The sequence below is a fragment of the Ursus americanus genome, chromosome 2 (genome assembly GCF_024610735.1).
Source record: "Ursus americanus isolate L20-20 chromosome 2, mUrsAme1.1.p, whole genome shotgun sequence".
NCBI classification, from domain to species: Eukaryota; Metazoa; Chordata; class Mammalia; order Carnivora; family Ursidae; genus Ursus; species Ursus americanus.
This window is the reverse complement of record NC_142128.1, coordinates 55,870,950-55,895,459: the sequence shown is the minus strand read 5'-3', so window position 1 is coordinate 55,895,459 and position 24,510 is coordinate 55,870,950. Positions and strand designations below refer to the sequence as shown.

At 37.8% G+C, this 24,510-nt stretch overlaps 1 protein-coding gene across 3 annotated transcripts in view; it reads left to right on the top strand.

The window, feature by feature from the left end:
• KCTD3 (potassium channel tetramerization domain containing 3) overlaps nucleotides 1–24,510 on the top strand; it is a 51,708-nt gene that overhangs the window by 12,887 nt on the left and 14,311 nt on the right. For all 3 annotated transcript variants that reach the window (XM_045809588.2, XM_045809586.2, XM_045809585.2), the window contains 6 exons: nucleotides 680–817; nucleotides 1,215–1,305; nucleotides 5,600–5,790; nucleotides 15,561–15,676; nucleotides 23,610–23,697; nucleotides 23,809–23,925. In XM_045809588.2, the coding sequence (XP_045665544.1) occupies nucleotides 680–817; nucleotides 1,215–1,305; nucleotides 5,600–5,790; nucleotides 15,561–15,676; nucleotides 23,610–23,697; nucleotides 23,809–23,925 (741 nt within the window). The remainder of the gene's footprint in view (nucleotides 1–679; nucleotides 818–1,214; nucleotides 1,306–5,599; nucleotides 5,791–15,560; nucleotides 15,677–23,609; nucleotides 23,698–23,808; nucleotides 23,926–24,510) is intronic.

Below are 24,510 nucleotides of genomic sequence, written 5' to 3'. Positions count from 1 at the left end.
CACTCCACGGACATGAGTAGATAGGACCAGTACAGCTTTACTGACATAAACAGCCATGGCCCGTAGTTTGCCAACCTCAGTGGTAGAGCACTGGTTGTCAGTCATTTGTCCTTTCTGTAGAACCCCAGGAGCTCTGCAGAAGTAGGTCAGTGTACAGGAGAGAGGCAGGTGAAGCGTGTGTCATCCCTGCCCGCACCTCGGTCAGTTAGGAAAGTTCTGCCTTTACAATTGTGTTAAGATGGGATTCTGAGCAAGATTTCCTTCCAAAAAAGACTCCCCTGTCAAAAGGCATTTGACAGTCAGCTGTAAAGAAGTTTCCATGAGTAAGTTGTACCTCACACAAAGCAACGGTACTATAAATGTAAACACTGATGATAGACTGAATGAATTAATGGTTGACTTCCCTAACCTAGAGCTAGATAGAAATGGAATATAATATGATAAATCTTAATTTTATTTTTCACATATGACATGATAAATATCAGAAATCTGTTGAAAGTATTTAATTCATTTTCATTTTATTGTTTTTATAATTATTTGCAGTAAATTGCTACATTGGAAGATATGTTTTGGCTATGTTGAAATTCACGTTTGTATATTTCTTTGTTACAGTGTGAAATTTTAAATTTTTGGTAGGTGGAACTTAGAAATAAATTTATCTTATTATTTCTTTTTATAGGCATTCCTAGTCGTAAAATAAACAACACAACTAGGTCCTCTGCTGGTTCTAGGAATGGACTGAATTCCACAGAAGGTGAAGCTCGGGGAAATGGAGCGCCTGCTCTCTCTGGAACTGGAGAAGAGACTGTTAGGCTAGGTAGGCAAAGACCACAGAAATAGAGAAAAATGCATATGTTTTTAGTTCTGAGTGACACTGAGTATTTTTTAAAAATGTAATCTTTGCCTCAACTTTCTTTTTAACATTTATATCTTGAAAAGTCTCATTGAACATAATCTGCTCTCAACTTTTAGGGATTGGCAAAATTGTTATGTAAGGAAACAGATAGTAAACATTTTCGGCTCTGTCAGAACTGTTCACCTCTGCCATTGCAGCATGGAAACAGCCAAGGACAGCATGTGAACAAATATGCATGTCTATGTTTCAGCAAAACTTTATTGATCCCAATAGGCAGAAGACTAGAATCAGCCCATGGGCCATAGTTTACTAGCCCCTGCTTTAGAATATAAAATATTTGTTTTTCTAAAACCAACAGGATTTCCTGTGGATCCCCGAAAGGTGCTAATAGTCGCTGGCCATCACAACTGGATTGTAGCTGCATATGCCCATTTTGCTGTGTGTTATAGGTACTGTATAATTAATAATTGTTTGCTTGTGGAGAGGGAGTAGTTTTTAATAATTGTGATTTTATATTTATAGACTTAAGAGTTGCTAGTCATATTTTTTTTCTGCATATTTTACCCATTTCTGTATCTCTTGACTAGATTTAGTTTGTTTTTATTTTTGTATGTAATTTGGTAGGTATTACTGATAGCCTTTGTCTATATCCCACTTGGTATCAACTGTGACATAACTGAGGTATCTTGAAGTTATTTCTTTTTGCTTATTATATACAGCTTCTGAATCATATAATTGTTGTATTAAATGGCTAGGCAGTATTATTAATGTGAGCCCTGTGATTTTCTGTCTATAATGATTTCAGTCCTTTGTACTCTATAGTTGGGGGTAGTAAGAGTCTACATTGGTCATGACTACCAAATAGTTGGGAGTGAGGTAGAGAAGCAAGACAGTTGTGGGCAGAAGTGATATAGTTTAATACCTATAATGTGTGAGACTTACACGAAGGTAGTTTGATTTTATTAATTCTTGCATTCTCAGAACTAAAAGAGAATGAGGAAGAGTGTAGACCAGTGATTCTGTTTTTTAAATTGGGGAAGGGGTAGGATTCTTAGTTCAGAATCACTGTAGACAATGCTACTGATGACAGAGAATGGTGTAGAAGCACATATAAATGGTCGTGATATTCTAGCTTAGACTATGATCCCACTTAATTGCTGAAAAGTAAAAGAATGTATAAACATTTTATCACTATTGAGTTTAGATAAGAAAAATAGCCACAATAGGTTAAACATATTTAAAATGTCTTCTAAAGTTTACAGATATATTTTAAAGAATCCCAAATATATTTTTTTAATCTAATAAGTTTTTGATAGGTTTGCCATGTTTGTGAAAGAGCGTTTTGTAATGGTCATCTTTGCTTTATAGTTTTATTGCAGTAGGGATTCAGTGCAGACTTTTCATTTTGAGAGCATTCTATGTTTTTATTTTAATTAGTAAATCCTATGGAAATGACTTCGGGTGATATCTTTGGGGGACGACTTTCATGTGAAGCAAGACCGATTTGAAAGAAGGATTTTTTTTTTAGGAAGTATTTTGAACTTAACCTATGGATCTAAATTGAGAAAACTGTTTAAGACTTTACTTTTTAATTTGCTTAAATATTATCTACACATTTTTATTGATAAGGAATTACAGAGGAGTTATGAAACAATTATAATAAGCTATCCAGGTATAACTTACATTATTACTCAGCAGTGCTGAAGATTGCTACTTGCCAAACAGAGACATGCGGTATTGCACAAAATTTTACTCACTGAGTGACAAATACAAGAAGGATGTTGTTTTATTTTCCATTTTTTGCGTTTGCTTTTGACCATGACCTTTCTTTGCTTTCACTGGATGTCATTGATGACAGACTAATATGGATAGTGACAAAGGAAAACAATTGAGGATATATTACATTTCCTCATGTACAGTTAAATCATTTAACACAGTGGCAGTAAAAAGATTTCAAAAGAAATAGTCAAATTATTTTAATAGTGTAATCTTTTCCACGAGTTGTTTTTCCACAGCTTTTTATATTAATAAATTTAAAACCCTAAAAAATGAAATAGGACATGGAACCCCTATATGTTCTCACCTAGATTCACTAATTTTCTACATTCTCAGGTTTTACTTTTATGTATCTTTATTAATGAAGAGTAGTTGTTTCCTTTTTTTTAATATATATTTATTTATTTACTTAGAGAGAGAGAGAGAGAGTGAGCTTGAGAGGGAGGGGCAGAGGGAGAGGGAAGTCTCCAGAGGACTCCATGCTGAGCACAGAGCCCAACCCCACATGGGGCTCCACATCAGGACGCTGAGATTATGACCTGAGCCAAAACCAAGAGTGAGTCGCTTAATCTACTGTGCCACCCAGGCGCCCCAGAGAGTGGTTGTAAATTGCTGCCCTCTTGGAGCTTTGCATTTCTTTTTAGATCTTTAATCCACGTAGAATTTACTTTGGTTTATGGTGTGTGATTTAGGAATCTATTTCTTTTCTTCCATGTGGGTAGTAGCTAATTATGTTCTGATTACTTTTCATATAAATTGTCCTTTTGCATTGAATTTGAAAGCCCTCCTTTATTTTGCTTTATGTTTATATGTATACTTGGATCTAATTTGAGACTCCTGCTTTTCTGATATATTTTGTCTATTCCCATACAATTTGGCATACAGTATGTTTGTAGTAAGTTTCAAAATGTTGGTCATGACTCCTCACTATATTTTTTTTGAGATTATAATGTAGAAGATAATCCTATTCTTTGCATCGCTGTGCTGATTTCATAGTGTTGGTTCAGTGGGCAGGAGTAAGGAGATGGAATGCTGTTCAGAGCTCATTCTGTCTTGTTTTACATATTTTCAGTTTTGTATTGTATGGGAAATCATAAAGCATATATATTTTTTTATCTTTGTATTTAATTTTAACTTAAAAACAAAAGTAAGTATCATGTCAGTTGAGTTAGATTTTCTAATTGTTATAATCACTTTCAAATATGTTGTCCTGATTCTCTTACGCTTTTTGGCATCTCTTTATAATATCCTAATTTTTATAAAGACAACTCAGAAGTAGGATCTCTGTAAAAGATTAGATCACATACAATTTTATTATATTTCTAAATTAATGATCACAAACTCACATCTTTCACCTCATTAAATCAATACAGCATCTCTTTATTGAACACTGTTGCGAGCCTGGTATATGTTTGCGTCCATGTAGCAGTGTATTGTCATTATTCTTGAGGTGCTGGCAATCCCTGCTTTATGCCCAGTTTGGCAGTTCCTAAGAGGGTCTATATTTCGTATCTCAATGTTTGTAAATGTTTAGAGTTTAGTAAATGATTATTTCTATTTGTCTGTCATAACACATGATCCCATCTGGTGGCCGAAGTGGGTAATTGCAGACCGTATAATGCTTAGGAAAAATTGTACATTTTCTTAAAAAGAATTGTACAATTTCTATGTATTCCTTTGAAGTTAAGGAAACCATTAGTTATTGAAATTAATAAGAAGGCCAAATTGCATATTTTTGTGAATTATGATTGTATTAATTTAGCATACATTTTTTTTTTAATGGTTTTTTATTATATTATGTTAGTCACCATACAGTACATCCCCGGTTTCCAATGTAAGGCTCGATGATTCATTAGTTGCGTATAACACCCAGTGCACCATGCTTTAGCATACATTTTTAAACAAAATGAAGCTAAAGTGATTCCATTTAGGTCTTCAGGTAACCATCATTTATGAATACTGAAGTTTGTTTTTTGTGATGAATATGTCAGGTGGTTTATAAATAAGTACTTATTTTCCTCGTGTGTGTTTATTTCTCTTAAGGTAAGGCAAGTAAAAGCTTTACAATTTTGTTTGCATATTTGTTTGGTGTAACTTTAAAAATAGATACTCCGTAGTTAAAGTTTATGTCATTCATTGTTGTGATTGCATAACTCTAAGTTCTAAATGTATGAAGGCTGTGGCTATATAGTCACACAGAATACACGTCTGAAAGACTTAAATTCAGATAAAGCAGAAAAAATTATTAAAAATTTATTGGTATGTTTATCAGAAATAGTAAAACATTTATATTCACCTAACTGCAAATCTGAACTCTGGTAGACCTTTATTTATGGGGAATGAATAGGCTCATGAAATTTTTTCATTTAGGAAGAAGCCTTTAAAATCTAAGGGTTTCCAAAATTCTACATTTTATTCATTTGATTGTCCAAGATACTGGAATGCATAATGGTATACCAGATTATTCCTTTATCTTGGTTTACCTGGGTAGACTATTCACCCCTATCAACTGAAGTACCAAAAAATAGTAGGTTGATTGCTGATAGTTTCAGTTAATAACTGAATAACTGATTAATTAACTGAAAGGAATAATAATTATCCTAAAATTCTGATTTTTGTTGACCATTCCTATCCATAGATAATGATACTAGTGCTTTTCTGTGTAGAAAAGTGAAAGATCTAACTTTTTTTTTTTTTTAAGCTGTTAAAACCTTTTTCAAATTTGAAGGACTTTTCTGAACTTTTCCTTGGAGCAATACAGAACTCTGGTCTCTTTTTAAGTGGTTTTTATGGCCTATGTATGTAAATATAAAATAGCTTAGGAATAACGTTCTGGCTTTGTAGAGGAAATATATTGGCAAAATTTCATATTTAATAAATATAGCTATGATTAAATTTTTTGGTACATTCCTTTGTATTTGCTTAATTGCTGCTGAGTCTAACTATGTTTCCATTCTTACTTAACAGAATCAAAGAGTCTTCAGGATGGCAACAAGTGTTTACAAGCCCATATTTGGATTGGACTATTGAACGAGTAGCTTTAAATGCAAAAGTGGTTGGAGGTCCACATGGAGACAAAGACAAAATGGTTGCTGTTGCCTCAGAGAGTAGCATCATCTTATGGAGTGTCCAAGACGGAGGGAGTGGAAGTGAAATTGGTAGGGAAAACCTTGTTTATGCTGCATTTTGCTGGTTTATGTAATATTCTGAAGTTTAAGAGGGATTGCCCATCTTTATAAGAACTGACCTGGACTGTTACTTAGGAGAGCTGCTATATCACCTTTCCAAGGTTCAGTGATAATAGGACCACTCAGTATGAGAGAAAAGATCTGGTAAAGAGGGGGTAAAAACTGGTGTTTTAGGAGAGGCGGTAGGAGGCGGTAGAATCTTTTTACCAATATGCTCCAGCTGAAACCTGGCTACTTTATGAGAATGTGCTTTTCCTGGATCCTAGTTAGTGAGGACTGCTTTCTCTTCAATTCCTTATACTACAGGGCCTGAAGATAGGGTAAATAACTTTCTTCCTTTTCCTCCTTTGTTGCTTCTATACCAGAAATTCTCAGAACTTAATTACTTTGTAATTAATCTCCCAACTATTTTGTACTCTTAAAACATCATTCAGGACTATTCAGAGAGTTTGCTTGTGTAGGTTATATCTGTTGTTACTTATCACAATGGGAATTAAGACTGAAATTTTTATAAATATGTATTAATTAGTTTTAAAATAGCAATAATAAACCGATTGCACGGTAACATGAAAAACATTTTAATGAAAAATAGCTTTGTTTTCCAAAAACATTTGTGAGAAGAGTGGCATTGGTTTACAGTTTAGTAAATCTCTTTAATATTTTATTGAGTCTGATGCCTGTTTGTGCATTGAGTGTGCTGCATTATGTTTTTTGGTTGAACTTTATGAAGAAAATTTGGCTTTACGCAGATATGTAGTTGAAAAAACATTTTTGTACTTTTCAGATAACCATAGATATTCTTTTTTGCTACTCTTCTAAACATTTGAAATCATAGCAGTGAATTTTGCATACTCTGTTAAATTAAAATTCATCAGTCTATTTTATACTTTGAATGGATCTTTTATCCATGCATGATTTTGTGACATCACGCATTAGTCATTTGGAAAATGTTGGTTTACTGAGTTACATAGATCTTCCAAATGTTGATATCTTTCATTGTACAATATCCAAAAAAACCCCCCAAAATCACACTTCTTACTATAACTGCTGACCACATCCCTAAACTCTTACGTATTGGGAAACCATCACGTTCATTGTGGCAGATAAAAGTTTTCCAGAATTCTAAATTGCACTTGAAACATTGAATTTTTATCATTGAAATAACCAGCTTACTTTGTTCAGTTTTGAGGAAGATCTACCAAATACTCAAATCTGAGCTAGAATAGTTTGTCATCCTTTCAAATAAAAAATGGTTTCTGTGAAAAGAATAGCTAGGTTAGTCTCAGCTCCAGCATTCGAGAAGATGCTTTTCCTTGACACATAGTACTTAGTCACACAGAATATTAAGAATACATACTAAATTAAGATTTAGTATTTACTCAATTAAGATTTAGTCAGTACAAATTTTTATACACATTGCTTCATCAAGGACATTCTGAAGTTAAACTGGTCTTTTTTTCTTTGAGAGTGTGTGGCAGAGAAGAATTGAATGATTGCTGGTAGTTTGGTGCCCCTCCTTTCGTTTGTGCTAAGGTGCCTGCCATTTTCACCCACATTGCTTTGCAGCATCAGTGCAGATGTCCACACGGATGATTTAGGGTAAAGCGTGAGAGTCATAAAAGTGTTTTGTTTTTTTTTTGACTCTTTTATTATTATTTTTTAAAGATTTTATTTATTCGACAAAGATAGAGAAAGCCAGCGAGAGAGGGAACACAAGCAGGGGGAGTGGGAGAGGAAGAAGCAGGCTCATAGCAGAGGAGCCTGATGTGGGGCTCCATCCCACAATGCCAGGATCACGCCCTGAGCCGAAGGCAGACGCTTAACCGCTGTGCCACCCAGGCGCCCCGAGAGTCATAAAAGTTTTGAACACTTTGAATATTTCAACACCACATGTGTTTGTGGCCAGACATTCACACACAAGATCTTTAATGCTTGGTTGGTGCTGATGCCAGATTAATAGAAGCAAAATACCAGGGTCAGCTACAACTGTATATTCATCTGTTTGTAGGACAAAAATGTAGTCCTGTTGACAAGGTAGCACGTCTGCCAAATCTTTAATTCAGGGAGTGGCAGCATGGTGATTTGTTGTACTGACTTTTGATCTCGCAGGCATTCGGCTTTGTCACGTCTTCAAGGTTTTCTTGGCCTCTAGGCAGCTGTGCGCACCCCTCCAGCCGGTGCGGTGTCGTAACTTACCCTGTAAGGTGTTTCAGTGTCTTTTTCATTCCCAGTGTGAAATTCTGTAACAGTTTCTGGGTTTTAAAGACTTTTTCACATCTTCATCTAAAATGTTTTATTTTCTTTAAAGTCTGAATATTTTGGTCTCCGTGAAACCACAACTGGCATTACAGTAGTAGTCAAAAGTGTCCTGTTGCATGGGCACAAATAAGGCAAGTGATCAACATCTGTAAAGTTGAGGCAAAGATAATTTTTGTTGTTTCTGATATTTATTTCCTGTTTGGCTCAGTGTTGGCCCAGTCGCCCTTCCATGTCATATAGGTATTTGTAAGCGCCGTTAGGCTTCGATGGTGCAGTTGTGGGTCGAGCAGGCACATGCTCTAATTTTTTCATTTTGAAGCCAAAAATCATCAATAAGTAGATGAAAATGTATTAGAATAAATTTATTTTAGAATATTTTAACAGTTTCAGATTAATGTTAAAAATTTATGAAAGTTGGGGCACCTGGGTGGCTCAGTCAGTTAAGCATCTGTCTTTGGCTCAGGTCATGATCCCAGGGTCCTGGGATCGAGTCCAGCATCGTGCTTTCTGCTTAGTGGGGAGTCTTGCTTCTCTCTCTGCCTCTGCCTGCAGCTCCCACTGCTTCTGCTCCCTCTCTGTCAAATAAATAAGTAATATCTTTAAAAAAAAAAGAACTTAATGGAAGTTTCTAGAGCATTTTTAATAGTAGTATTGCAAAACACAGCAAAATGTACTTATTTCTGATTGTGTTTCTTTGGAGGCTTAAGGAAAGTTTGGATTTTAAAATAATTTATTGGACAAAAATGTGGTTGCAGAGATTATAGCAGCTAAAACCAGAGACAGCCAGTAAGACCATAGTGGAAGTTTTTAGAACAAACTAAGTTAGTCTTGGGGAAACTTACAAAGTTAGTTATATCCTAAAGCTACCAACATAGACAATTCTAGAAAACATAAGAATAAATACATAGATTCTATTAGCTGTCATAATGATGACCCCATCATGTCATGTAGCATCTGGAAGACTGCTCTGTACACGCTTGAGATAACGAGAGCAAAAAAGGTAAATAATTCTTTAATATTACATAAAATAGTCTTGACCTCTTAGACTTCTAGAATGAGCTTCAGAGACCCACAGAGACTCACATACCACACTTTGAGAATTATTGTTCTATTTTCTTTCCCTTTTCTCCCAAGTTCCCAGCCAACCTCCCTCCCCAAATTTCAAATCTCATGCCATCTGGATTTGTACTTTGTATAGTCTTCAGCTTCTTCTGGGTCACTATCCTTTATTCTGTTGAAGTTACCAGCTCTGGTTCCCCAGCTCAAAAACTTCTGTAACTCTACTGGGATCTTTACTTATCACTTCCCTTTTTATCAGGTTTAGATTCTTGTCTTTACATTCACACTAGCACAGAGCCTCAATTTTTTTGCACCACTCTCTTTGCTGTTTTCACCTTGAAAAACCCCAACCCTGGCCAAGTCCACCTTTCCACCTGAACGATTAAATATGACTAGGGAAAAGAAGTGCATACACGCACATACACACAAAACAATACCTAGTCTCAATTCATGACCTCTATCCTCAAGTGGGCCTTTAAAAGCTATCCAGAAATCCTATTGCATTATTCTTGTCTGTTCTGTCACTCTCCTAAATGACTGTTTCCACTGTTTTCCTTTTCTTTAGACTTCCAACACTTTGTCATTCTCATTGAGAAAATAGAGAAAATCATATCCTATGTGGCCATCTGTGTGTATCTGTGCCCATATACTCTATTGCTCTGTTTGTTACTGTGATTAAATTGTCTCTGCTTTAATCTAAGGGCAACTCCTTGTATTTAGTTGTAGACTAAATCCTGTTTGCTTTCACGTATGCAAGGACATTGTTCCAGTAACTTTCTTCTCTCTCCTTCATTTTAAAAACTTCTCACTCTCTTTGGGTCATTTCCACCAGCACACAACCGTGCTGTAATTCTGTGTTAAGAATAACAGCAAGAACTACACTCTTCAGTTTTTGCTCTGTGTTTCTGTTTTCCTAAAGCAGAAGATAGGAGTTACCTGATCTTGTTTCTGTGTCCTCTTCTTCGGTTTTTTTTTTTTTTTAAGATTTTATTTATTCGACAGAGAGAGAGACAGCCAGCGAGAGAGAGAACACAAGCAGGGGGAGTGGGAGAGGAAGAAGCAGGCTCCCAGCGGAGGAGCCTGATGTGGGGCTCGATCGCAGAACGCCGGGATCATGCCCTGAGCCGAAGGCAGACGCTTAACCGCTGTGCCACCCAGGCACCCCTCTTCGGTTCTTTTTTGAAGTTGCTGTAATCATTCTTTTGCCCCCACCACTTCATAAAACTACTCTTGTTAGTATTACCTGTGGTCTGTACTCTGCTAAATCCTATGATCGATTCCTAGTCTCATCTTATTAAAACTTTAGAGCTGTCACTTGATACATTTGATATAGTTAATGATTCTTTTTGAGGACTTTATTTCTTTGGCTTCCAGGATACCCTGTAATCCTGATTTTTATCCTACCTCTTTGTTTCTTCTAGTTCCTTTTGTTAGTTCTTTCTCCTTTGACTGATTTCAAAATGTTGGAGTGCCCCAGAGTTCAGTCCTTGGGTTTCATCTTTCCTCTGTATTTATTCTGATCTCATGGACTCTGATGTGTGCTGATGACTTGCATGTTCATGTATCTAATCTGGACCCTTCCTCTGAACTTCAGAATTGTGTTTGTGTGAGGGGTCCCTAAGAGCAGTTCAGGTTCGGTGATTTGCTAGGAGGACTCACAGGATTCAGCAAGAGCTACTTAGAGTTATGATTTATTACAACAAAAACATACAAAGCAAAATCAACAGAAAGACACATGGCGTGAAGTCTAGTGGAAACCAGGTATAAGCTTTCAAGAGTTCTCTTCCAGTGGTGTCTTAAAGGACATGCTTAATTTCCCCAGCAATGAATTGTAACAATACCTGTGTAGTGGCTGCCAGAGAAGCTCATTAGAGTTGGTGCCCAGGTTTATTACTGGAGGCTCATCACATAGGCGCCCTCTGCCTAGCACATACTAAGAGTCCAGATTTCCAAAAGGAGAGCAGGTATTCAGCGTAAACCTCGTTGTATACACAGTTGAGGTTTTTTGTCACCATGGATTAGATTTTCCTTGTCTAGAATTTCATGAGTGGAATTATGTAGTATGTATTCTTTTGTGTCTGGCTTTCATTTAACATAGTGTTTCTGAGATTCCTCCCTATTGTTGTATGTTATCAGTGGTCTGTTCCTTTTTATTGCTGAGTAATATTCCATTGAAAGCATGCCAGAATTTGTTTATCCGTTTATCTTTTGAGGGACGTTAGGTTTATTTCCAATTCAGAGGTGTTATGATTTCAAGAAAAAGTCTTTCTCTGGACATGTTTTCTCTCTTTGTTTTCTGGATATGTTTTCTCAAGGTAGATACCTCGCAGTGGAATTTCTGGATCATATGAAAAGTTTATGCTTAATGTTATAAGAAACTTACAAACTGGTTTCCAAAGCAGTTGTGCTATTTTACATTTCTGCTAACAGTGTATGGGATGAATGTGCAGTGATTTTAACGGTAGTTTTAATTACATTTCCCTGTTGATTGATGATACTGAGCATCTTTTCATGTACTTATTGACCATTTGTATTATTTCCTTTGGGAAATGTCTTTAAGTCATTGTTCTCTTTTTATGAGTTTGTCATCCTATTATTGATATGTCTTTATATATTCCAGATTAGAGGTTTGCAACCAGGGATAATATTATCCCCTAGGGGGCATGTGGAAATGTCTGGAGACATTTTTGATTGACACAGCTAAGGGAGTTCTCAGTGTTGTGTCTGTCTTCCTCCCTCGCTCTCTCACTTTCCCACTCCACTCCAAGGCTTATCCCTCTCTCTTCTTTTGGGATTCAGTTTTCTATTAGACCACTTGATATTGGCCTTAAGATCACTGAAGCACTGTCTTGTTATTGTTTTCCATTTCTTTACTCCTCATTCTTTAGGTAAATTTTTTGATCTGTCTTTAATGTTTTTTACCTAATTTCTTCAGTATTCACTCTGTAGTTAAGCCCATCTAGTGAGTTTTTTGTTTGTGATATAGGACTTTTAAGCTCTAAACTCTCAATTCCGTTTTAGTTTTTTTCTCTGCTGAGATTTCTTATCTTTTTACTCATTATGGTCTGCTTTTTATTAAATATAACATGTTCATTATAGCTGTTTCATTATTTTTTTACTTTAATTCCAATATCTGGATCATGTCATAGTTCTATTTTGGGTCACATTTTTCTGCTTTACATGTCTAGGAAGTTTTGATTATTTGCTGGACATACACATGATACATTATGTAGGGAGCTTGGGATGTTGTCTTCCTTTAAAGTATGTGAATTTTGTCCAGGTGAATTTTGTCCTGGGAGGATCTTGATCCTGCTGGGCTTGTTATGCTTTGTTAAGAGGAGGTGGCCTCCCTCTGCTTAATTTTTTATTTTAGGGCTTGGCTCCTTTTCAAGGGTGTGGTCCTTATTCCTAAAGTGTTGCATTTTTGGAGTCTTTACTGAGGAATGTCTGAGGTGTTCAGCAAGGGTTCTCCACTCTCACTGAGATGAAACTACTGGCGTCTACCTGTGTAAACTCTGTTATTGCCACTCATCGCTCAGTCCTGTGACAGCCTCTCTCTTCTATTTTGGGGGGATGCTTCTCCTGCCCAGGTGCAGTCCGGTGTCTGCCAAGGTATAGGAAACCCTCGGGGTATGTCGAAATGTCTGGAGACATTTTTGATGTCCCCTGTGCAGCTTCTGCCATCCCCACTCCATCCTGGTGCAGGTGCCGCCTTCCTTCTAACTTGCTCGCAAGTTCTAGCCACCTTGGCAGCTGTGCGCTCTGATCTCCGTCTCTTCCATTCAGGGAGAGCATCAGTCTGCACTTGAGTTTCACCTCTCTGTGGGTGAATCCAGGACCTCTCGTGGCTGTTTCCCATCTTTCAGTCTTCTGCTGCCTGTTGTCCAATGTCTAAAACAGCTGCCTCATGTATTTGGGCCAGTTTGTTGTTGTTGCCCCCTAAGGAATAATCTGATGCTGTTTTTAGCCCGTCATGGCTGGCAGCGGAAGTCCTCCCTAACAACTTTAGGAAAAAAGTTTTAATGTTAAAATTTTCAAATTATGATACACTGGTGATTATACAGAGAGAAAATAAGTGGTGATTTCTCCCCCCGCCTTTTTTCAAGTAGCTACTTGTAACATACCCGTAAGTGAAGGAGATTTTGTGCCCTGCTTTGTTTTCAAAGGCTCGTGAGGTAGGCAGCTATATTATGAGATGGTACATAGTAATTTGTTCACATCCAGTAAAAGAAACCATTTATTATTACAGATGTTCTTCCCAACTTGACAACACCAGCCAAAGAAAATTGCTGGGGCTGGTATGTCCATGATAGAGCTCCTCCAGAGGTTGAGCTCCTTTCATTATAACTTGTATGAGGCAGTGCTGCAGGATTGCTGCTATAAGCAGTATTCTGCTGAAGGGTCCCCGAAGACAGGAACCTGTCATTACTTATACTGTGTCTTCCCTGTGGATAGTGGCCAAGATTGTTGAGCCTAAGTAGGAGTGACACTTTAAATTTCTTGAGATCATTCAGAATGTCTTCCTTGATTTCCCAGAACCTCATCCTTCTCTAGAGTAATGTTAGATGTTAGTTGGTTTTCTTGTTTTTATTTCTGCCTTTCACGTGGACCATAGTCCTGAATATAGTTGGTTTCACATGTTCTGAACCATTGTTTGGCATCAAAATTAAAAGACTTCTTAAAATCGTGTGTGAAATGATGATTTTCTGCTCTGAGGTGGCAAGTTTATTTCTCAGCCAATCTGGTCAAAGAGTTTATTAGCGTTTTGTGTGTGTTGTGTATTATTTTTTTCTTTTGCTGGTTTTTTTTTTGTTTGTTTTGTTTTGTTTTGGTTAACTAGTTGGGCTGAGATGGTGTATTCATGTGTATAAATGCACATTTATATATAAATTGAAAATATATATAGAAAACATTCTTAGCAATTCTAACCTATTTTTTTTCCTCCCTTTTTGCCCAGTGTATATCAGTTTTCCTCCTGCTAGGGGCCTGGGTTTTTCAAGATTGTTTAAGAATTTTCTTTTCTTTTTTTTTTTTAGATTTTTTTTTTTTTTTTTTTTGTGATTTTATTTTTAAGAAATCCTACACCCAACATGGGCCTCGAACTCAAAACTGCGATATCAAGAGTCACGCTCCGCTGACTGAGCCAGCTGGCACTCTGGTTAAGAATTTTCAAAGTGTTTTTTATTGCTGCTGGTTTTGTCTTATATGTAGTAAAGTTCTGAATGGAAAGAGAAATACGCTACACTGGTGTAAGAGTCAAAAGAAATCACTTATCTTTTCTGGCTTATGCTTTTAATATATGCTGCACTTGGAATTAATTGGTTTGTTCCTTCCCATGAGTCTTCAAAGCCTTATGCATCATGTTTTACTATTATATATTGTCCAGAAACAAATGTGAAGGGCCATAATGCCATACCAAGGTGACCCTAGAATTCTCTCCTTTAAATATTCTTGGGTCTTTTGCTATCAATGTGGGATATTTGCTTCTTAAAACCTCCTTCACTTACATTCCGTCTTCTCTTTCTTCGATTCCCTGGGCTTGCCCATTCCCGACCCCCCATTTGATGAACTATTCACCTTTTAAAAAAACTCAACTCAGATGGCTTCTTTTCTAAGAAATATCCTCAAACCCATTTTTCTTATCCCCCTTTACTCCTCTGGATGTTGCTTGACCTTGTGCATCCTTCAGCTATTGTTGGATTATGTTATAATTGGTTATTTGCATTTTTTCCTCTACTAAACCGTAAGTCCCTAGTAATATCCTGCTTTCTCATGTTGTTTAATCCCATAGCCTAGTATAATGCCTTTGGAATGAATTAAATTGAGATCTGCAGTGTTGGGAAACAAGGAGTTTAAAATAATTTCTGAGTAAAGGCCTGAATGTTTGTATTTTTATTAAGCTTTCTTGCTGCTTTATTTTCTATCTGTGTGTGTGTGTCCAGATTTCTAGAAACATTCTAGATAGTTGAGGCTGCCCAATATGTGTCTTCAGATCAGTGGTTCCCAGATACCCAGTTCATTAGCAAGCTGTAGCTAAATCGCCTATAGATTTCATAAAAATGTAGTGGGTTTTCGATTGAGCAGGCCTGGGAAGAATCTTAGGATTCTTTTTCTTTTGCTCGCTGTAAATCTACCCGGTTATTTTGATGGTCACCCAAGTGTGGGAACCAAAGCTTCAGATAATAAGGTGCTTTATCAGCGTGAGATTCTTGAGGGCAGATTTTATCTGTGTTAGGAGTTGTGCAAGCTGCTTAAGAGCTTACTGGAGTTTCTTACTTTTGGTCCCCAAAGTGTCTAGCATATAACTTATGGAAATGAAAACAAGTTTAAATTAGTCACCTTCACAATGTTTCTAATCTGGATTTTGATTAATTCTAAAGATAGTGACTGTTTAACCTCTTTATTTTTTATTATCATTTAAGGAGTGTTCAGCCTTGGCGTTCCTGTAGATGCTCTCTTCTTTATTGGTAACCAGTTGGTGGCTACGAGTCATACAGGGAAAGTGGGAGTGTGGAATGCTGTCACTCAGCACTGGCAGGTTAGTTTTAACTAAAGCATATTACGGAAATGAAAGTGTTTCTGAAACTCGTGCTGATTGTGTATTTGCTTTATTTTTGTGAAAGCATAGTGTCTGTTTTACTTATTTTTTACTGAGGTATAATTGACATACATTATTATGAGTTTCAGGTGTACAGCATAATTTGATAATCTGTGTATATTGCAAAATGATCACAATAAGTCTAGTTAACATCTTTCACCATATTCAGTTAGATGGTTTTTTCTTTCTTGTAATGAGAATTTTTGAGATTTACTCTCTTAGCAACTTTCAGATACACAATACAATATTAACTATAGTTGGCATGCTGGACATTACATCCCCGTGACTTATAAAAACTGGAAGCTTGTACCTTTTTTTTTTTTTTTAAATAGGCTCCATACCCAGTGTGGGGCTTGAGCTCACGACCCTGAGATCAAGAGTCCCATGCTGTCTGCAGTGAGCCAGCTGGGCACCGACTTTTTTTTTTTTTTTTTTGGTGGGGGGGATGTTTGTATCTTTTGACTCCCTTCACCCATTTGCCCACCCTCCACCCCGTGCCTCTGGCAACTACCAGTCTGTTTTATCTATTGGTTGGTTTTTGTTTTGTTTTGTTTTGTTTGCTCTTTTGTTTTATGTTCCACATAAGTGAGATCACAGGAATTTGTCTTCCTTTGTCTGATTTATTTCATTAGGCATAATGCCCTCAGGGTCTATCCATATTATTGTAAATGACATGATTTCTTTCCATTTTTTTGTGGTTGAACAGTATTCCATTGTAGATATATACTACATGTTCTTTATCTCTTCATCCATTGATGGACACTTAGGCTGTTTCCTTATCTTGGGTATTTGAAATAGTGCTGCAGTAAACATGGGCGTGCAGATATCTTTTTGAGTCAGTGTTTTCGTTTACTTCAGATACATATCCAGAAGTAGCCTTGCTGGATCATGTAGTAATTCTATTTTTAATCTTTTGTGAAACCTCCTTACTATCTTCCATAGTGGCTATACCAGTTTACCTTCTCCAACGATGCATGAGGGACCCCCTTTTCTCCACATCCTTGCCAACACTTGTTATTTCTTATATTTTTGATAATAGCTATTCTAACAGATGTGAGGTGATAACTCATTGTGGTTTAGATTTGCATTTCCCTGGTGATGAGTGATGTTGAGCATGTTTTCATGCACCTGTTGGCCATCTGTGTATCTTTGGAGAAATGTCTACTCAGATCCTCTGCCCATTTTTTTGTTTCTGTTTTTGGTTACACAGAATATTGTATATATTTTAGTGGTAATTTACTTCTAGATACAGATTTGATTATGTTTTCAAGAATTTTACATTACTTAGGAAAATGAGAATTTACACTGTGGTTTGACATTTCTTCATTTCTTTGAAATGTTTTAAGTTCAATGCTTTGGGAATAGTAGTCCAGGCAGACTTCGTTTCCTGAGTGAAGCGCAGATCCTTGTGAAAATACAGAGCCTTTTCAGAGAAGATAACACGCTAAATGATCTCAAGTACTTGACAGGAACAAGAAGAAGAGTATAAAAGGGTTAGTACCTAATTCTGAAGGAGAAAGGAAAAGTTAAAGAACTTTAAGCAGAGAATGACATGATGAGATCCATGTTTTAGGAAGCTACGGAGGGGTGGGTAACCAGTATGAAAGCTGGACTGGAGGTGAGGGGAGTAATGCAGCAATGAAGTGGACAGATTTGAATAATGACAGTGGTGGTAGAGATGGCAAAGATGAGGCTATTTGAAAAATATGTCATAAGCCTTCCTAACGTTACAGAATTGATACCTGGTTTGGGGATGGAAAATTAAAGAGGGAGAGAGAGAGATGAGATGTATTTCTAGTTTTGGCAGTCAGGTGGATAGTAAGAAATTGACAGGGAACGTAGGAAGAGAAGCAGATATGGTGGGGGACAGTATGAGGAATAATTACATTGATTACATATGTTTGCTTTGATTCTCCTATGGGTGTCCGAGTGCAGGTGTTCAGTATGCATTTGGGAGCATCCCTTTTGGAATTTAGGAAGAAAGAAGGGACTAAGAAGAAGTATTTGGAGACCACAAACTCCTGTGATAACTGAAAAATAAGAATTGATAAGGTTTTCTGTTAAGTGGTTGTATGTAGGAAGAAAAAGTTACAACTCTGGGAAACATTAGCATTTAAGGGGACAACATAGGAAACCACAAAGGGACATCTGTGATATGATTGAGAAATGACATTAGGATATAGTTTGCTAATTAAGTTAATTAGGTTTTGGTTGGAGAAAGCCAGATTGTGGGAACTGAGGGATTAAAAGATCAGAGATTAGAGACAGCAAATTCAGATTTACCTTTCAAGAAGTTTGGTGAAGGAAAGCAGGGAAACAAAGTAATAGCTTAAGGATCAGTGCTTTATGTTTTTCTCTCGGATGGGAGAAGCTTGAGCATGCTTGTCGTCAGAGAGGGGGGAGTTGTCAGAGAAAGCACATGAAGAGTGAAAGAATGGAGATGATTTCTAGTCCCATGGTAATCAGGAGTATGTGAGATATAAAACAGTTTAGAGGGGTTTGCCTAACAGAGACTAGAGATACTTCTTGCTCTGATGGAAGAGTAAGAAAGGAGTGCTGAAGAACATATATTCAGTCGAAGAGAAAGACCAGGTGGCTGTATGTATCAAGGATTGTGGAGATGAGAAATCGTACGTTTGTAGTGGACTTGGGTGATAGAGCCAAGGGAGTTTCTCCAGTAGTGCTCAGTGCCGAGAACAGGAGCAAGAGAGAAAGAAGAACAGTATTGGCCTGATCAGGATTGGAGATGTAATAAGGTAGATACGACACACCAAGGGATGAGAAAACATAAAGATGCAAAGTATTCGAAATTGTGAGATCAGGAAGTGAGGAGGTGCCGGGTGGACAGAGCAGGACACAGGGATGTCGGGACTGGAGGGATGTTAAAGCAGATTGGTGACTCGAAAGGAATGAGAATTGTTGGGAAGATAGGAAGCTATGGTCAAAAATTTAAGATTTTGGAGTTGGGACAGTTCTCAGTGATCATAATGGAGAACCGACTTGAAGATGAAAGTATTGGCTACAGGACTCAGAGAAGTGTAAGTGTAATAAGTACATTAAGGTGCCAGGAGAGTAATAGAGAGTAAGATCAAAGTACATTGTGATCCACATGCCCAGATCCTCAGCGGAGCTGATGGGTTGATCTGGAAGTTACAGTCTGGGTAGAAATAAATGGTGGTTCAATGTCATGATGAGTTGAGCTGTGGAGCAGCATTCTCGAGATCTTATGGCCCCTGAGATTCCGGGCCGATGGTGAGAGAATGAAAGACTTCTAATGAAAGGGGTTAGAATCAGAGAAAATTAGGCTTTATCTTAGATGAGGGATAGATGTCCTGTTTGTGGGGGAAAAAAATATTAGCTAGAGTGGGCCTTCCATATAGGCATGGCAAAAGGAATAATTGTTGTAACCACAGAAGTAGCGGGCCGAGGAGTGTAAGAAAGGGCCGAGGAGTGTAGGAAAGGAGCGTAGATCAGTGGATCTAAAGCATTGAAGAAAGTTGATCAGAAGGATTCTTCAGCTGGCAATACTTCTGTAAAGAGGAATGTGAATTTTAATGATTAATGGAAGGTCTGCTTTCAGATAGGTTATTTGACTAATTATGTCAAGTCTGAGCTTTTAGTGGGTGGGGGAAGCTATACTATCTGTAAAACCACTAAGGTAAATTTGGGCTCCTGAAGGAACATGCTTCTTCATTACCTTTTTTGTTTTTTTTACCGATGTTTTCAAAACTACGTATTAAAGTTTTCATATCTTTGGGATCCTGAAAACTGTACTAGCATCCAAAGTGTCCTTTATTCTTAAGCTTTTAGTTCCCTGTATAACCTGCTGCTTGCTTGGTATACGCATGAATTGAAAACTGTATCTGACAGAGTAGGTTTGTTACTACATTTCAGGAAGACCTTGGGAAAGTTGAGCATTCATGCAGCAAACAAGCCTTATAGACCAGCTAGATGAATTTCCTTGTAGTGCAGAGCAGAGATAGTGTGTAATGAAATCTCAGCGTCTGAGACGCAGATCCCACCAGACACTTGTGACCCGAGGCTGACTTCCTGGGAGGGCTGTGACCCTGGCTGAGTAGGTTCTGATATAACCTTCAGCAGCAGTTCTGCCCATGAATAGCGTGCAAAGTACCCAGAACAGCTGTGGTATAATCAAGATTGATTTGAAGTATGTGAATCAGAGGAATGAGAGAGAGGGAGAGAGAGAGAAAGAGGGAGAGTGAGTGTGTGTGTGTGTGTGTGTGTGTGTGTTTAAGTTCTCCAAGCTGTTGTGAAATTGTTGTTGGTGTTTTATTAGGACAGCTTCAGTAAGATTTTTGGGGGGGGCATAGGGAGAGGGAGAATCTTAATCAGACTCCTAACCTGGTGTAGAGCCTCATGTGGGGCTCCATCATAGAACCCTGAGATCAGGACCTCAGCCAAACTCAAGAGTCAGATGCTTAACCGACTGAGCCACCCAAGCTCCCTAGGACAGCTTCAATAGGATTTTATTTTACTTTTTTTTTTTCCTTTTATTTTTTAAGATTTTATTTATTTGAGAGAGAGGGAGTAAGTGAGAGAGAGAGCACGAGCAGGGAGAGGGACGGAGGGAGAGGGAAAAGCAGACTCTCTGCTGAGCAGGGAGCCTAGCGCGGTGCTTGATCCCAGGACCCTGAGATCATGATCTGAGCTGAAGGCAGACACTTAACCAACTGAGCCACACAGGCGCCCCCCGGTAAGATTTTAATGAAAATTTTACAAAATCATTGTATCTGATTTGGGTAAGAAAAAAGAAAAAATGATTTTTTAAAGAGATGTTTCAGTTTTTTCTTTTTTTTTGTTTGTTTAAACTTACAATCTTCAATGAAAGAGCCACTAAAGAAATACCCTTTGGGACACCTAGGTGGCTTAGTTGGTTAAACATCCGTTTTGATTTTGGCTCAGGTCATGGTCTTGGGATCTAAGCTTGAGCCCTGCATCCGGTTCCTCTGCTCAGCGGGGAGTCTGTCCCACCCCATTCTGTCTTTCTCCCCTCTCTCCCTTCCCCTGCTCATGTTCTCCCTCTCTCCCTCCTCTAAAATAAATAAATAAATAAACTTTAAAAAAAAAAATGTCCTTTGATAAGAAAGATATTTATTTATACTTTGAAGGGGAAGGACTGGAATGAAATAAACATCAGCAAAGAAATTGATAGGCTGGTCAATCTAAATTAGTGATTATTTAATAAGTAATGGATGAGGGTTAAAACATGCTGTTAAAAATGGTGATTATCCATGAGGTGCCTGGGTGGCTCAGTCATTAAGCGTCTGCCTTTGGCTCAGGGCGTGATCCTGGGGTCCTGGGATCGAGCCCCGCATCAGGCTCCTCTGCTGGGAGCCTGCTTCTTCCTCTCCCACTCCCCCTGCCTGTGTTCCCTCTCTCACTGGCTGTCTCTCTCTCTGTCAAATAAATAAATAAAATCTTAAAAAAAAAAATGGTGATTATCCAGGTAGAGACTGTGGTTGAAAGATTAGGGACCTTGAATTGCTTGGGAACATAGATGGATTTTTTTTTTTTAAAGACTGTTTTCAAATTGTGTATCATTTAATTTTGTACATAAGAAATAATGGTTATCACTGTGTGCCATCTTAAGAGAGAAAATCCACTTGCATTGTAGGTTGGTGACCATCCTGACTCAGTCAGATACCTGAATCAGTGCAGTTTCTCAGGTTCTCATTGGAAGTTGTATCTAGAAGAAGAGGGCACAGAATGAGTGACTCTCGCTTATGCTGGGAGAGAAGAACTCAGTCCTAACTCCTCTGTAACCATACTAATCCTCTGTTTTCTCTGTTCTTCTTGTACTGAAGGAAGAGCAGGATTGGGGTCAAGGGTTGCAGAAAGTGAAGTAGGAAGGCTCTAATCCTAGTGCCCATCTTTCCAGAGAACAAATGGTAGAAATGTTTGTCTTAGCTGTGCCATGGGATGCTGCAGGCTGCTGCCTCTTTCATCGAAAAGGTGATCTCAAGGGGGAGGAATCTCATGCCCTTTTCTGTCCCATCCTCCTACTCTGAAGATTCTGGGGTAGCACTTGAAGCTCTTTCTGGAGTGCTAGAACTGAAAAAATGAACTTGGTATGAGAAAACTGGTCATTGGTGTTAAAGTCGCCTTCCCTCCATTCTTCAGACATCTTTACTCATATCACCGAAAAGCTGTCAGTGTTGCTCTGCTACAAAACTTGTTGGCTCTGATGAAACAGAAACCTGACCTTGGGGTTAGTGCAGGCGGTGGTAATAATTGAATCTTTGCGCTGTTTCTATGTATGACACCAGAAGGTTCACATGGAAGCGAGGGTCATGTGCCTACAGCTTTATAGGAGTCATTACTTCCAAGTTTTAGCTTTTGGTTAAATGTTTTCCTTTTATTTAGAAGGGACCCAGATGGTGCGCGGATACACTTGGTGTTCTGTCAGATGTGCCCTTCCCCTACCTACCTCATGCTTGACTTCTTCGATTTTGAAGTTTTACTTCGTTTCTGAACTTTTCCTTGAGCTTTGCCCTTCTCCCCACACAGGACTGAGCAGAGAATCCTCCCTCCTCTCTGATGGCATTCCACACTCCAGTGCCCGTCACACTGTGATTGTTCTTTCCCTTTCTTGCCCTCAAGCTTACGAGCTCCTGTAGAGTAAGTGTGGTATCTCACATCCCTCATCCGGTCCAGTTAGTCACTTGTTCTCTGGGCCAGTACCTGATCCGTGGGAAACCGTTCACTTGTGTCATCTCTGAAGTTCACAGGCATCTCTTGCCTGGCTCTCTGGAGGGAAGGTTCATGTTGATCTTACTTAATTGCCGCTGCTCTAAAAAACATGTTTTGTTTGTTTGTTATTCTGTTTTGTAGTAAAACTGTGCCCTTTGCTTTTCTGGTAGAACAAATATAGGCAGTTTTTAATTTTTAACTAGACGGATTTGCTTGGGAAGCTGATGTTTTTATTCTAGTACTTGAAAAAAACGAAAGTTTAAAGGGACTTTTTTTATCTTGCCATTTCCTAGGAAGCAGAGGTAAGATCTTCAGCGGAAGGAATGAAGATAGAGAATAAATACCACCTTGTCCAAGACACGGTGATCAGTTATCCAGGGAGCAAGTGCCCTTGGCGATCATCTGTTTTCTAGCTCTGACGCTCTCCCCACTTACTCTGTGAATTTGGGCAGACCCTTTAATCTCTTCTAGGAGAGAGAAGGGGAAAGGAACCAGTCTGATTAGGCCTTCAGTTTTAATGCGTGCTGGGAGCTCACAGTCACGTGCAGGGAAAAGAGATAATCCATCAGAATTCTGAAAGGAAAGTGCTGCTGTTGGAAATGACACTTTTTTTAATTTTAAAAGGAACTATACTGGGGGCACCTGGGTGGATCAGATTGTTGATTGTCTGCCTTCAGCTCGGGTCATGATCCCAGGGTCCTGGGGTTGAGCCTCCCCGCTCCCCCTCCAGCTCCCTGCTCAGTGGGGAGCTTGCTTCTCCCTCCCCCTCCTGCTGTGCTACCTTGGGCACACGTGCTCACGCTCTTACTCTCTCTCTCTGATAAATAAATAAAATCTTTAAAAGAAAAGAAAAGGAACTATATTGGTAATTCTTCAGAGTTCCCTGTGGAATGTGTTTGTGTGTAAAGAAAATAATTTTCTAAGCCCTATTTAGATCATTAGGTTTTTTTTTTATTTCCTTAAGTAATCTCCACACTCAGTGTGGGGCTTGAACTCATGATACCAAGATTAAGAGGCGCATGCTTCACTGACTTAGCGAGGTGCCCCAGTGAGTTTTTTGTTTTGTTTTGTTTTATTAGAAGAATAAAATTTTGAGGAAATTGAGCAGGAAATGTAAATGATAATTAATATCTAACATCTAATAATAATATTCCTATATCAGGTTCAAGATGTTGTTCCTATAACGAGTTACGACACTGCTGGCTCATTCCTTCTACTGGGATGTAACAATGGATCAATATATTACATAGGTAAGTTTATGGACACTTAGCCTGGTCCTACTTACTGATTTTTTAAAAATAAAATATTACCTTTTAAAATTTTAAATAGATGCATATTTTAATATTCAATATGTTTTTTAGATATGCAGAAGTTTCCTTTGCGAATGAAGGATAATGATCTTCTTGTAACTGAGCTTTATCACGATCCTTCAAATGATGCCATTACCGCGCTGAGTGTTTACCTCACACCCAAAACAAGTTAGTACCTGGCAAAACTCTTACAAATTCTTGACCTTTTTTTGAGAATGTATGTTTATTTATTGGTTTATTATGCTAAAATTAATCCAGTCCTTTCTTTTTGAGAACTGCAGTTCGAAGGATATCCTCTTTCAGTCTACAGTTTATACTTGGTTATGTATTGAAGCCAAATAAGACCAATAAACAAGCATAAGTTGAGGTGGGAAATTAAAACTTTTCCTCTTCTGAGTTACATTTAAGCAAAACATTACAGTATTTACTAAAATTATTTAAAAAAATCCCAAAACGGTCTGCACATTTACCTTCCTATTTATCATAGCTGATTTTGATTTGAAATTAGGAGTCTTTTATTTTTTTTAGCCAAAAGTGAGAAAGTTTTCAGACTGTTAATCTCTGTTGGAAATTGCCTTATTTCCTTGGAAAACTTTTAACTTGTTTTGGAAAAAGACATTTTATCTGGAAGTTTAGTGTCTGAAGCTTTCCATGGTCTTTCCAAGGTCATTGTAATGAAATTTTATTAAGAATTTTTGTGTTTATATTTTTACATTCTAGATTGAAAGATAAAACATAAATGGGAAATTTAAA